A 14,031-nucleotide genomic window follows, 5' to 3' on the forward strand; every position below is an offset into this window, starting at 1 on the left:
TTGGGCACACATACAGAGATCATTTCAGCAGCTGGGTTCATAAGAGGAGCCAAGAACCAATGAGAGACATTTTAGCTTGGTGAGAAACTGATATCCTGATATTTCTTCTCACAGCAACCATTTCAGCCTTTTGTTCACATTGCACAGACTGTGTGCAGAATTGGCTGCTGAAGTCAATCATACAGTTATATTTATCCACAGATGAATATTTTCTTAAGCCTATGTCATCCAGAGATAAGCATTTACACATCTACCACAGCAAAATGAGAGCTAATTTCATCCCCTTAGCTAATCCAGATGAGGCTCAGGTCACAGCCACAAACCACAGGTCTTTTTACAGAAGACATTTTGACATGTCACAGTAAGAAAAGCACAGGTGTGAATTATACAATAGATTATGGTTGAATTTATGGTATTGTGCACGCTGGCTCGCTACCATGGTTTACTGGGATACTTGAATAGAACAGAGCCATTGTTAATGTTATTATTAGCAATACCACTGCTTTTCCTACAAGCCAAAATATCTGCTGTGGAAAAGGCCAATCACATAACTTCCCTAGATATCTTTCCTTAAGGAGGAAATGATGTCACTCCATCAGTGAGAGTTTCAACAAAAACGGAAACTTAAGGTCAGTTTTATAATGGATTAGACTACAGTTGTTAATTTGGTAAATTTCCTAACTGATTCTACTTTTTTCAAGCAAAACCCCCCAAAGTGTTAGTATGTTGTTGTTGGCTGCAGACTGAGGTTCATCATTGGTCTAGTTTTATAGTTAGCATTAAGCCGCCCCAGAAAGTGCAAATGAAGTACTAGAGTTAAAAATACGCCCACAACATTTTGCAGTTTGCCTTTAACACCACAAACCCAGGGTACAGATATCAGCTGTGAAGCTCGTCCTGCATTGCAAGTCAAACTGGGACACCACCTCCAGGTCTGGACGGTATGTTTACAGCCAGATTTCATTTTCATGATGATTAATATGAAACATTCCCCACAATATGTGCCTTGTATACTGTTACAGCGTTTCACCCAGGGAGCTGTAACTCTCAGTGCACCAGCTCTTTCCATCTCCCTGTAATTGCTCTATCTAATCTATATAAAAAAACCAAAATGAACTGCCCTGCACCGTACGTGCACAGCTCATTTAGCTCCTGGCATAATGAGAGCTTGCGTAAAAGCACAATCAATTTCTAATGTGCTAGTTTACCGCACCCACCAGACTGACAGCCGAGTCAATACACGACAAGAAATTTAATGGTGTTTTTTGGAGCAACAGTCTACAGCGATGCATGATGGGAAAACAGGACTCGAAAAGAGTGCCCGGAGCGACTCGGAGCAATGACTGTGTCAAAACTGCTTAGAGAAAATTGGCAGAGGGAGATGGAGGGGAAGGGGTGGCTGGGAAGAAAAAATTAAAGGTGACTAAAGTGATGACCGGCTTAGTGTTAAATAAAGAAGTCTGTCACAGCCTCATAACACACCAACACAGAGGTACAATGAAATGTGTATGTGGACTAGTTCATTTTGAATCCAGAGACACTATTTGGGCTGAAATTAAGTCACATAAACTAATATACACACTAATTTTAAAGTAGAAAAGCAAGCATTCTTTACAGTTTTACTGAATATCCCCTGCAATAACACAGTTTCCCCCAAAACAAATCATTTAATCAAAACTGAAACAACAAACCATTCGACACTGCAGAGGCCTCCCTCCGCCCGTCTCACAGAGCCATTACGACTGGCAAGACAGCTCTCAGCAGAGTCAGAGGCAGGGAACAAGAAAATGAATCCTCAAAGAGCCGTTAACATGATCTGTTAATTTAACATGTTCCATTAAACTAACGCAAGAGAGCTACTTAAGAAACCTCGGGTACACCATGTACTGTTACCAGGAGAGAGCGTGAGAGAAAACAGGCTGAAATAAAAAGATAAGCTCAAACAGGACAGAGGGTAAAGAGTCACTTCATGCAGACAACATTATGTGGAGGACTGTTGACACTAGCAGCTATTCTTCAGGTTTCAGGGGAACTGTGTCACTGTGGAGCGTTCTCCTCCTCTTCCTCCTCCTCCTCAGATTCTTCCTGCTGACTTTTCGTCTGTGGAGAGGAGAGAAGAGGAAACTTTAAGACACACCCTGTACTCAATTTTATACCCAAGTCTGATTCTAACCGTGTTTGGATGTGAACTAGAATCACAATGGAATAGAGGTTCTCTGAATTCAGGCATTCATGGACTCTATTGTCATCCATTCATACACCCACAGGGTGGGGGCTGCATCCAGTTCCAGCTGACACTGGGATATCAGTTTCTGCAATAATCCTGAGTTCCCTTCAATCACTGGGGGCAGGAACCACAATACAAGCAGCTATTTTATTGCAAATACATAGAGGGAAACAAACAACTCACTGTGCCTATGCCTGTATTGTCATAAAAAACAAAATTCCAAGGACATCAAGTGCAATGTCAGAATTTCATCTAGCATGAACATGTGAATGCTATTTGAATCATACATGGAGGTGGCAGAGTCCACCACTGACAACACAAATTACTTTACAGTGAGGCAACTAATCAATGTAAATACCTTTGGTGGCTATAGTAGAAAATGTAAGCCATAAAAAACTGTGTCCGATATGATGAAATTTTTAAGGATTATAGCTTTAGGGTTTGGGATGGATCAACGTTATAAATAATAAAACACACTCGGTTAACGTTATAGAAAGATGATAGTTACAGTTAATTAAGAGGTGAACGCTAAAGGTGCCCTATGGATTTCTTTTGTAAACAAACAAAAGTTATGTTTACATACAGTGTTACTCACCATAATTCATCTATTTGTTAGTTTAATACTCTTTTGGAAATGATGATGAGATGTAAAAATATTAAGCAAATCTCTACTGAAATCATTTAATTTATTTTAGTATCTGAATGATTGGCAAACAAGATCTGAAAACCAAGCCAAGAGGAGAATGTGACTACTCCACTACACTAAAGCCTGAAAGCCAGCTGGTGAAGCTATTTGAATGTCTTACCAGTTTGAGGAAGTCAATGAGTTTGTAGGCGTCTTCTCCGGTGGAGAGGTCCACAAAGTCCCGTGGGATCCTGTAGCTCAGACAGGGACTGGGCTGCACCGTCACCTCGCTGTTTGTGTAGCGGAACGCCGGGCCCTCCTGCACATGTACAGATACCATGTGGTGATTATGAAACTGTTGTCAGTCTTGACTGAACGTACTTGAGTTTAAGACTCAAGTTCAGTGTTACCACACTCATCAAATACAGACATATGACACAGCCGAGCCTTTATCCATGTACAAACAGACAGTCAACTAAATTAATGTGATGGCTGACCTGTTGGTGGGCGATTTCTCCACCAGACGTCAGCTCCTCCCAGCTGAACAGCAGTGAGTCTGTCACCTCTCCGAATGGGTTCAAGTCGATCAGCCACACTCTGCCCTGCAAAACACACACAACACAATGAGTGTAACACAATTTGCAAGGGGCATATTTGAAAACTGACTAAATCAGAATTCATTAGTATACTTACTTGGCTATCTCTGTAGACATCAAACACAACTGCAAAACAGAAAAAAAAAGAATATAAACCACTACATTATGCAATAATTTAATATTTACATTACTTTATCAAAGTATTGTGAACATAAAAACTTTAAGAAACTATTAATTCTACCTGAAATTAAAATTTTAAATCACAAACAAATGAAATATTACTTTGCACATTTGATAAATCTTCCCATGAATTTTCTCCTGCTTCAACAACCCATTCAAAAGTAAATATTTCATCATTTTAAGTAAAAACGGAGTTGATAGAAGGTGTGCTTACAGTCTTCATCCAGAAATTTGTACTGGATGTGCTGGCTGAAGAATTCCTGTATGGCCTGACAGATCTGCTCCTCCTGCTTCAAGATGTGATGGTAATACTGAGTGTAGTCTCTCTGGGATATAGCTGAGAGATCAGACAGATTCACCGTCAGGCGAGCTAAAATTGAATTTTCTAACTGTCTCTAAATTAGCCTGCTGAATAAATGCACTCCTCAAACATTATTATGTCTATGGAAGCCCTGAGAGGCAAGTGAGGATATTTTGTTTAGCCAGAATCATTTTTTAAGTCTGTGAAAACAGCTGACTTTTTTTTTTCTACCTGCCTGCCCTAAGACTTTGTCTTTATATTATTTTACCTAACCTCCCAAAGCCTGTCTGGCAAAAAGCCTTTGCCCATTAAAACACATTTCTAGACAGACATGACAGTAATGTTACATAATTTGCTGACACAATATATGTACCTTGAGTCTAGAGTGCATGGAGAAATTAAAAATCACTTAAATGTGAGAAAAATATCAATGCTTTTTGTCCTATGGAGACAGGAGTATGTCATGACCAAAAAATAAAATAAAATAAAAATGTGCATGCATCCTGTTTTCATATGAAAAAAGTGGATTTGGATGGTGATTTCCCATATGTCTGGGGACAAAGCGAAGTGAAGACTGACGATGTGAGTGTGAGTGGGGGGGTTTTACCAATCAGTTTGTTTTCTTTGACAAAGCAGCGGAACTCTCCGCCAGGAATCAACTCGCTCCACTTTCTCAGGACCAGCTGAGGACAAAAAATAACACAAGTTAAAATCCAGAGGGTGTGTGTGTGTATAGACAAAATTATGTACACAATGAGCATTACAGCAACTGCAACACAAATGAGGCCAATTGATTTAAGCATGAAGGATAAAAATACCTCATAGTTGAAGACTGGATCTGGGGAATCCTGGTCACTACAATGAAGGAATCTGCAAATAGAAATGCAAAACCAACATGAAATTAACACAATAACATTAAAATGCATGCTTTGTAGCATCACAAGTTCAACACAAAAGCATATATCACATGTATTTTCTCTGCTCACACACACAGTTTTCTCAAGCAGCACAGCAGTAAATCACTTGCTGTGTTCAATGTTCAACATGCAGAGCACAGAAGCATGAAACATAAATCTACATCAGTGATCTAAACTCTGACCAGTCTCCCTGTCTCTGCTGTTGAGATGCACGCTGCTGCTACCACCATGCTTCATTACAAGGATAGTTTTAGCCAGGTGAAATGCCTGTTGCTCGCCACACAGTATTTGGAGTTCTAACTGATGACTGATGGGCAAAACTGGCAATTTTATGCAATTAAAATCGAAATTACAACCCCAGTAATGTGTGGAAAGGGTGAAGGGGGTCTGGACACTTTCTGAAGCCATTGTAAATGCAAAATAAGCCACAATATTTGTTTGCGTGTATTGGTATTGTTGGGTAGTGAGGCTTACGGCTGCGTCAGGTCGTGGGTGATGAAGTCTGAACTTTTGAAGAGCAGAAATATATCACTGAGACTGTGACACTGCAGGGAACTGTTCAGAGCAATCCAGTTAGCATCCTGGAAGAGACATAGACACACACATTCATACACAAACACAAGTTATGCCTCACCGCTTAATGTTGTAGTACAAAATGCAGCTCCTTATTCGTCAGCGTGCTGAAAAGTACAGGGTTTGTAGCAACAAATAATTTGTCAGTTTTTTCCATTTTTCATAAAGCAGCTGAATGCAGTGTCTCACCCGAGGAGCACTCCAATTGAGTTTGGGAAAGACACGTCCACCCAGGGCATTTATGGCCTCAAGTACTTTAGAGGTGAATTCTGGGAACTCAGGAGCCTGGCAGACACAATCATCATTGCATTATTATGCTATATACATGGGGGTAACATGTTACGCACTCATTTTAATAACAGGAGCAGTTATGCACAATAAAAGTGAAGAGGAAGACTTCACACTTAAGTAAATATAGATTTTAAGCACTGAAATGTTTTATCAGGTAAATGCATAACATGTGATGGATCTTGAGGTGCATTTTAACAAGAAACAGTTAATGTCCTTACTGTGACAGTGCTGGTTGTCTCATCATCTGACCACTAGAGGGGAGTAGAGAACAAGATTTAATACAGTTTTGACTCAACTGTTGATGCTCTCTGTTGATGCTCTCTCAGATTGTGCATCCATCAGACAAATTAGTTATATAAAAAGATGGATAATTCATGGAAAATATGACATTCCTACTTAATACATTTCTAAAAACAGACTTGAAATTTTCACAGAAGATGTAGGATTTTTAAATATATTTTATTAGTTTAGTTACTCACTAATGTTTCACTGTAAATTAACTCTTCATTTTAAAAACAAGAATTTTGATTGCTGTTCCTGTACCTGAATGTCTTCCTCTGCATCTGAGTCGCTGTTGTTAGTGTGTGTCTGCTGTGTGTTATGGTCACTGTAGAGAAAAGAAACCACAGAGAAAAACTGGTCAATGTAGCAGCTGCATTACAAAATAGAGGCACACACACTTTCCTGCTACAAACAACCCCACAGCAGCTTTACACTGATGCCTCTCAAACGCAGCAAGTCACCTGACTCACATGCAAGTACTAAAAGAGGAGCAGCATCCTGAGATGGAGCTGAAGCTGTGTGTGTGTGTGTGTGTGTGTGTGTGTGTGTGTGTGTGTGTGTGTGTGTGTGTGTGTGTGTGGCCTCATACCTCCCAGAGACTACCAGTGTCCCATCGTCCAGTAAATAGTCTATTACATTCTGAGGCAGTGGGAGAATCAGACTGTAAAATAATAAAAAGGATCATTTCAAAGTATGAACACATGTAATGTACATACTAGCGTAAACAATGGACAACACCGGACAGAGGTGGAAAGAATACGGAAGTCGAAGAAAACTGTTCTGAAAAGGATTTAAACACACAGTTAAGAAATAAAGTCAGGCAGTAAGATAGAGATGGCAGCTATCTGTTTTCTGTCTGGTAGCTAACGTTAGCTGTCGGCTCAATGGGCTGCATTTAACCGCAACAACAATGAAATTATTTCCTCCTGGATTTCTGAACAAACGGCAGGTGTCTACCTTTTAATCGTATATTTCTTGAATATCGGATACCAAACCGAAAACTGACAGTTGACAACTTGCTCCTTCTTCATGCTGCAATATCCTGTAATGGAAAAGTGTCCATCACTAAATATCGTCCGAACCACTAATATTTTGTTGGAGCTGTCGAGGGCATTTTGAAATTTTGGAGCAATATTTATCTATATTCGCGCTGTTATAAATTATTTTTCTGTTTACAGATAAAATGGATAAAGAGTCGAAAAACGGTTGATTTTATTTCTGGAATTAAGTGGTAATTTAGTGTTTTCAGATGGGGAGCTCTTTTTGAGGTGCACATGTGGGCGTGGTTGAAGGAAAACCCGCTGACTTGTGACATAGATCGTTTATTGTTAAGAATTGTCACTCAACATCTAAAACAATTAAGGTCAACGTCAATCCTCATTCTCACAACACACAACAAAAATCTATTTCAAAATGTGACATAATCACAATGACTAGCTAATATTGTTTTTTTTTTTTTTGTTTTTTTTAAAAAAACACAATCTATATATTAGGAGGCACTGCATTTGAATAGGCACATTTGCTATTTATTGTAAATTATTGCATTTTATATGAAAACTGTAGTTAGAACAACTGTTACTGAATCTACAGAATAAACAAGTGATAGAAGTTATTCCAAAACACTATTAAGTATTAAATGTCATCTTTCATACGTGACTCTGGTGACGTTCGCGGTAACCGGAAGTGATAGCAGAGTGACACCTCTGTGTTTCTGTCCTATCTCTACTACTTACACACGGTTGAGATTTCACGTGAGTTAAGTTTAGTCTTTTTCCGTTTTACGTGATTGTTTTAAGTTTAAAATACACGAGCTCCCGGCCCTCTTAGTATGATAAAGTGTACAGCAGCTAGCTAAAGTAAAATTAGCAGAGGAACCAGCAGAGAAGCTAAATGTGGTAACGTAACGGGCGGTGTTGAACTTGGTCATAGTTCCCTGGCTGTAGCAGCTAATTGAGCAACTCATGATCAGAAACGTCTCGTCTCGACAGCGTTAAAACTGTGGCTACAACTCTGCATTTTGTTTAAGTTCTCAGTTGAAGCTTTTTTGACTCGTGTTCTGTTCCTGGTTGAATCTTTCTAACTCGTCTTCAAATCCATTTTCAGCTGTCCAGATATTAACAATGAGCAGCTCTGAGGAACCTAAAGTGACCACAGCTCCACACATAGTGAAAGAAGAGGTACGTCTGTTTTGAACGTTTCTACAACAGGTTTGCTTGATAAAACTGGATGTCACCTGTAATAACACAAGGCTATAATTACACCTGCAGTCTAATGCTATTTGATACAATCACACTGCAAAAATACAAGTATTTGTAAGACTGTGTCTCCATCATATCACAGAGCTGAATCAACACCTCTCTGATGGAGAAGTAAAACTGAATATAATTGCAGGGCTTTTGTATTGGGTCTCTTTATGTCATAGAAGTCACCTGATAGATCTGATGTTAGTTTAATCACAGCATTCCCTTATAGCTTTCATTAAACTGGTGAAGAGATCACAGAATCTAATATTATAAAATCATATGATGCTGAATTATTTTTGCCATTGCTTTCCCATGACAGTTTCACAGATCACCATAGACACAAAGTATCCAAAAAAAATCACCATCATCACCATCTATTATAATGTTTCCCCTCAATCTATCAGTGAATAAAAATGTTAAATCTCAATTTTCAGTACAAAGTCTATATTTATGAGACATTTTTCAAGTCACAGCTCCTTTTATTGAGCTGTTTAGCTGTAAAGTATTGTGATGTGTACAGGCATTATATACCTGTCAGGTCATCTTAGCTCAGTGTATCCATGCTGCTCTCTGTGTTCCAGCTCATGGCAGCAGGAAAATGGGTAAAACTGGAGAAAACAACATATGTGGACCCAGCTGGAAACACCAGGTAGCGCTCTATCATTCATTAACATGGTTTAAAAATCAAGCAATTCCCCTTTGTGCTGGTTTCAGTCCCTGTTTTCATCCACTAGAACCTGGGAGACTGTGAAAAGGACAACAAGGCAAAGCAACACAGAAGCAGATGGTGATCATAGCCCCCCCCCCCCTTCTCTGGTTATTCAGTGTGTGATAGAGTTGCTCAGGTTGTAACACAGTTTATTTTCCCCCAGGTGTGGGAATCATCGCCCTCCTGAAACGGACGCTCCACAAAGACTGTGTGGTGATGGTGAAGCAGTTTCGTCCTCCTCTGGGATGCTGCACTCTGGAGTTTCCTGCAGGTCAGACAGTTTTTCACTCACAGTTATGGAAATCAGTTTGATCGACACACGGATTTTCTATTGTCATAGCTTTGTTTTCTGACACTCAGTATTGTTTTCTGTCTCTGCTGTGCTCAGGGTTGATTGACGACGGTGAAACTGCAGAGGCTGCAGCACTGAGGGAGCTGAAGGAAGAAACCGGCTACAAAGGGGAGGTAGTAGGAGTCACTCCAGGTATTCTTACACAGAGACAAACTCTACATTTGATTGCATTAGCTGCCTCTACCACTTGTATCTTATCTCTTGTATATGTTGGAGAGGTTTAGGGGTACCACACTGGTTTATCTTCCAGAACTACAATGCAAGTGATAGATTTTGAAAGTTTGGGAGGTGTGTAAGTATGCAGTGTTTTGTAATGTCACTGATTTGATTGTAGTGACCTGCCTGGACCCCGGGCTGTCCAACTGCACCACCCAGATTGTCCTGGTCAACATCAATGGGGACGAAGCCGAGAACATTAACCCAACACAACAGCTCGGTGAGAGGACTCGTTCATACACTCACTCACTACATTTGCATGCATAGAATCTTCAGGTTTTATAGTCTCTAATATTCCCATCTTCTCTTGTGTTCTTCCACAGGTGATGGAGGTGAGTTACGTTTCATACTTTTTCATAAATATTCTATTTTCTGTCATAAAACAGATCATGACACAAGCTTCTTATCTCTCTCTCTCCAGAATTCGTAGAAGTCATTCTTTTACCTCTTGATGAATTCCAGATGAAAATAGATGGTGAGACTTTTTCCGAGTGAGGTTATAATGAGCAGTACAGACCATGTCACAAAAATACGCTAACATGCACTTTGCTTGCAGATCTGCTGAAGAAAGAGAAAATAGTGGTGGACGCTAAAGTTTACATCTTCGCCATGGGGATGGTTCAGGCCTTCTTCAAACCAAGGGAGCTCCCTGTCCTGAAGCAGTAACATTCAGGACAAGAGTGAGAGGAAGAAATAGTCTTTTCTGTTACACAGGGCTCCTACACAGGACTGGAAAATTTGGAAATGTGCTGAAAAGGAAACTGAGGATTTCCAAATGCTATTAAGACATTCTCTGAGGAATTTAAATATTTGTGTCTGTGAAATTTAATGACCATCCATAGAGCAGTATGGCAGAACACAAAAATCTTGAAATCAGATTCTTGGATTTAGAAACTGAACCTATGAAGGAGCCCTGGTTACACTAAATGTACTGGACCACTTTTTGCTCTCCACCTGGAAACATACTCTGGTGGCCAACTGTCACATTATTTGCACACTTAAAGCAGAATATGTTTCAGGCATTAGTCTTGTATGTCTTAAGTGACTAGCAGTCATTTCCAGGTTTTTATGAGAGTATAAGTAGTATAATGGGATGCAATTTATTGTGATTTTATTTAGTGATTGTTAAACATTCCTTACATGTGCTAACTGTTTTGCTGAATTAATGGAGGGGGAAAAAACAACCTATAAAACCTCAATGGTAAATATGAGGTAGTGGTATCAGAATCAATGAACAGATAAATCAGTCAATCCCACATCCCTGGTCTGGAATTTGTCTGAAGGCGTCCTGGTAGCTAAAGGAATTCACCAACTAGCATTAGAGAAAGTAAATGAGCCGTCACACAGTAACACCTGTAGTGTGATGACAGTAACATATTAACAGTGTTAATAACACAAAGGGTTTTTACTTTTGGCTCCACTGTAATGTACAACAGAGGTACTGTGCTGATGAAGGCAGGAAGTGATTAACAGGAAATATTCCATGCTGTGCCTCCAACCTCATTATGGTGCATTTAACTGGAGACTAATATTGTACTTACTGTAGAAACTAGAGATTACTGACCAATGAATAAATGTGATACAGCCTTTGCTCTTACCAGAATCTTCTGTCTCAAACTGACACGACAGCAACAACTGATCCAGTGATAGAAGGGAAAGTACTTATGCTAAACCATAGCACTGCAGGCAGGCGAGTGTGTCCACCCTACAGGTCATATTCCCTTTGTGTGAACCATTCATTTGCAATACATGGACACTGGTCCTGCAGCAGGTGAGCAGGACATCATGGGCCGCTCGTCCTCACTGGAAATGAATAAAGACAGACAAGAAGAATAAGAGTTAATAACCTCAGCAACACAACAGGTGAAGAATTCAACAACATTACTTACATGTAGTGGTTCCATGGTGTAATGGTTAGCACTCTGGACTCTGAATCCAGCGATCCGAGTTCAAATCTCGGTGGGACCTGATTTTAACAGGGGTAGCTAGTTGTACCGCTTATAAAATGTGATGCACATTTGAGAGCACAATCAGAAAAGCATGAAGTGATTATGAGCATTATTTACTCACATAAACTGTACAAGTTTTCTCAAATGTTATGTTTGAATATGAAAATGAGGCATTATCTAATTAAATATGCACTAATTTGTGTTAAGGTCAAGAACAGAAATCTGATCAGTAGATAAAGCCAGGTTCAAAACTGTTGTTTACTTTTGTTGACTTTAGAGTCAAAGACTTTGACACAGATACCCTTACACCTTACCACTGCTGAGATGAAAAGGTATGCTGTCAGAAGTGGGATTCGAACCCACGCCTCCAGGGGAGACTGCGACCTGAACGCAGCGCCTTAGACCGCTCGGCCATCCTGACTGTGTCTGCTGTGCCTCAGGGTGAAAGGGAGCAGATGAATCTCATTAGTTCTTCTGCTTTCACTGAGAAATGCAGTGTGTTTGTTTTATTGTATGTTTTGGTGGAGTGGGGTGAGGGACGGAGTTTAGGGCCAAATGAAGATTTTTTCCATCCCAACCCCCAAAAACAAACACACTGCATCTCTTAATGAAATCAGGTGATTTAATCTGCTCACTGAGACTCTCAGGAAACAAAACCACAGGCAGTCAGGATGGCCGAGCGGTCTAAGGCGCTGCGTTCAGGTCGCAGTCTCCCCTGGAGGCGTGGGTTCGAATCCCACTTCTGACAGCACACATTTTCATCTCAGCAGTGTCAGTTACATGTATCAATGGTGCAGGAAGATGTCTGTGCTGCTGCTGTAAAGAATGGTCGTTAGATACAGTAAACTGTAACTGTGAACACTTAGAAAATCAGCTTTCAAAACAACAGAATCATTGTGGCATTTCCCACTCTACACTTGATTGTGAATATAGCGTGACACGTGTTGATGTCTTTAATCACACTGAAAAGTTATGTCATTGTCGTTGAAGTGTCTCACAGAAATCTTCTTGTAGTGGTTCCATGGTGTAATGGTTAGCACTCTGGACTCTGAATCCAGCGATCCGAGTTCAAATCTCGGTGGAACCTGATTTTAACAGGGGTCCACTGCTGTACCATCTGCATTGAATCTGGTATTTGTTAAACACTATGTGAAAACAATTAATTGTTCCTGAGCAATAAGGTATTATTCACTCAATGAAATCAATAAAAAAAAACTGCTAATTATTAATAATTACTGAAAGTCAGAAAATGATACAAACAAACCAGCTAATCAAGACAGCAGTTTGGTCTGGTAGTGATATATAGCAATGTTTCTGGTTAAACAAGAAGGATCTTGTGTGTGATGATTAGCACTGTGGACTCAGACTCCAGTGATATGAGTTTAAATCTCAGTGGAACCTTATTAAAGTGAATTTAGACTGAAAAGACCATGGTAGTGTTGTTACATTCACACTGCGAGCCTTAGTGCTCAGTTCAGATTCACGGCTCCCCCCTGTGTGCCACACTGGAGTCATATCAGAGCACCATCAGTGGCAGACTGAGACCACTGAGGAGCACTACAGAACATGCTGTCACAACCCATCCCCTGTGTGACTTTCATTTCCTGTTTTATTTTGAAATCACTTCACTCTTTTGTGTCTTTTGTGGTTTTTACTTCCTGCCTCTATGTGTTTTCCCGCCTGTTTTCTATCACACCTGTGTCTCGTTTGTTAATCATTAACCTGTGTATATGTAGTCCTGTCTTCACTCTTTAAGTTTGATGGAATGTTGTGTTGTGTTGTGTTGTGTTGTGTTGTGTTGTGTTGTGTTGTGTTGTGTTGTGTTGTGTTGTGTTGTGTTGTGTGACAGGTGCACAATTAAATTAAAGTGTAACATTTATTATTATTATTGAAGATTTTCAATACCTTTGGTCCTGATAAGTTGGTTAACCTGGGATAAAAACTGATCTTTCAGTGAGAGAGGGAGTGACACGTGAGTTACATTTACAATCATTAAACAAATGCTGTTATGTTGTATACTGTTTCATATGCAACTGATCAACATAAACAACCCTGTGTGTGTTGGTTCCATGGTGTAATGGTTAGCACTCTGGACTTTGAATCCAGTGATCTGAGTTCAAATCTCAGTGGAACCTGATTTAAAGTTTGGTTAAAGGCAAAGCTGAGCCAGTGAAATACTCCCCAAAAAATCTACCTTAAGTAACCCAACGTACATTGGTGTGTTTCAAGGTTTATCAGATACCACACTCACCCACTGTGAGCACTGTACAGCAGACACTGATAAATTATTGATTCTCACTGATGAGTTTTTTTTTTTTTTTTTGCCTGAAAAACATTAAATCATATTTATTTATTTTATATTCATATTTTACATAAATACTCTGCATATTTTTATATATCTCTTTATATTTTTTATTTTCTATCTATGCACACACCATGAACTGATGCGTTTAGAAATAGTATTCAAACATGTAACCATACTCTTTATTGACCAAACATTACGTTGTTAAATATCATCAGATATGACTGGACTAATTGTGTAGGTGTGATTGTAAACAGTGTGAAGGCTG

General features: G+C 39.6%; 2 protein-coding genes and 5 non-coding genes across 7 annotated transcripts; 5 read left to right on the top strand and 2 right to left on the bottom strand.

The window, feature by feature from the left end:
* Positions 1-1,233: 1,233 nt before the first annotated feature.
* Positions 1,234-7,105, bottom strand: cdc123 (cell division cycle 123 homolog (S. cerevisiae)). The gene is made up of 13 exons (XM_018662741.2): positions 6,950-7,105; positions 6,582-6,653; positions 6,254-6,317; positions 5,929-5,961; positions 5,609-5,704; positions 5,321-5,427; positions 4,748-4,799; positions 4,537-4,612; positions 3,843-3,965; positions 3,546-3,574; positions 3,350-3,454; positions 3,034-3,171; positions 1,234-2,100 (listed from the first exon to the last, which is right to left on the bottom strand). The coding sequence occupies exons 1-13, from the start codon at positions 7,021-7,023 to the stop codon at positions 2,038-2,040; spliced, it is 1,032 nt and encodes a 343-aa protein (XP_018518257.1). The 5' UTR covers positions 7,024-7,105; the 3' UTR covers positions 1,234-2,037.
* Positions 7,106-7,658: 553 nt separating this feature from the next.
* On the top strand, positions 7,659-11,109 carry nudt5 (nudix (nucleoside diphosphate linked moiety X)-type motif 5). Its single transcript, XM_051077728.1, has 8 exons — positions 7,659-7,743; positions 8,096-8,169; positions 8,817-8,884; positions 8,970-9,022; positions 9,108-9,215; positions 9,333-9,428; positions 9,631-9,987; positions 10,069-11,109. Exons 2-7 carry the CDS (start codon positions 8,113-8,115, stop codon positions 9,777-9,779), a joined length of 531 nt encoding a protein of 176 aa, XP_050933685.1. The 5' UTR covers positions 7,659-7,743; positions 8,096-8,112; the 3' UTR covers positions 9,780-9,987; positions 10,069-11,109.
* A 299-nt stretch (positions 11,110-11,408) lies between these two features.
* trnaq-cug (transfer RNA glutamine (anticodon CUG)) lies at positions 11,409-11,480 on the top strand. Its single transcript has one exon. It is a non-coding gene; the product is annotated as a tRNA-Gln (tRNA).
* Positions 11,481-11,799: 319 nt separating this feature from the next.
* trnal-cag (transfer RNA leucine (anticodon CAG)) lies at positions 11,800-11,882 on the bottom strand. Its single transcript has one exon. It is a non-coding gene; the product is annotated as a tRNA-Leu (tRNA).
* A 244-nt stretch (positions 11,883-12,126) lies between these two features.
* trnal-cag (transfer RNA leucine (anticodon CAG)) lies at positions 12,127-12,209 on the top strand. The gene has a single exon. It is a non-coding gene; the product is annotated as a tRNA-Leu (tRNA).
* A 267-nt stretch (positions 12,210-12,476) lies between these two features.
* trnaq-cug (transfer RNA glutamine (anticodon CUG)) lies at positions 12,477-12,548 on the top strand. The gene has a single exon. It is a non-coding gene; the product is annotated as a tRNA-Gln (tRNA).
* Positions 12,549-13,524: 976 nt separating this feature from the next.
* trnaq-uug (transfer RNA glutamine (anticodon UUG)) lies at positions 13,525-13,596 on the top strand. Its single transcript has one exon. It is a non-coding gene; the product is annotated as a tRNA-Gln (tRNA).
* The last annotated feature ends 435 nt before the right edge of the window (positions 13,597-14,031 follow it).

This window comes from Lates calcarifer, linkage group LG18 (assembly GCF_001640805.2).
Source record: "Lates calcarifer isolate ASB-BC8 linkage group LG18, TLL_Latcal_v3, whole genome shotgun sequence".
Lineage (NCBI taxonomy): Eukaryota > Metazoa > Chordata > Actinopteri > Centropomidae > Lates > Lates calcarifer.

What these genes read in the sequence shown, in the direction of transcription:
- cdc123 (XM_018662741.2), bottom strand. Translation starts at nt 7,023, where the DNA reads ATGAAGAAGGAGCAAGTTGTCAACTGTCAGTTTTCGGTTTGGTATCCG. An exon ending in CAAAGAAAACAAACTGATTG is followed by an intron (nt 3,966 to 4,536) that starts GTAAAACCCCCC and finishes CTGATCTCTCAG; the next exon opens with CTATATCCCAGAGAGACTAC. An exon ending in TCATTGACTTCCTCAAACTG is followed by an intron (nt 2,101 to 3,033) that starts GTAAGACATTCA and finishes TCCTCTCCACAG; the next exon opens with ACGAAAAGTCAGCAGGAAGA.
- nudt5 (XM_051077728.1), top strand. Translation starts at nt 8,113, where the DNA reads ATGAGCAGCTCTGAGGAACCTAAAGTGACCACAGCTCCACACATAGTG. An exon ending in CACACATAGTGAAAGAAGAG is followed by an intron (nt 8,170 to 8,816) that starts GTACGTCTGTTT and finishes TCTGTGTTCCAG; the next exon opens with CTCATGGCAGCAGGAAAATG. An exon ending in GACCCAGCTGGAAACACCAG is followed by an intron (nt 8,885 to 8,969) that starts GTAGCGCTCTAT and finishes TTCATCCACTAG; the next exon opens with AACCTGGGAGACTGTGAAAA.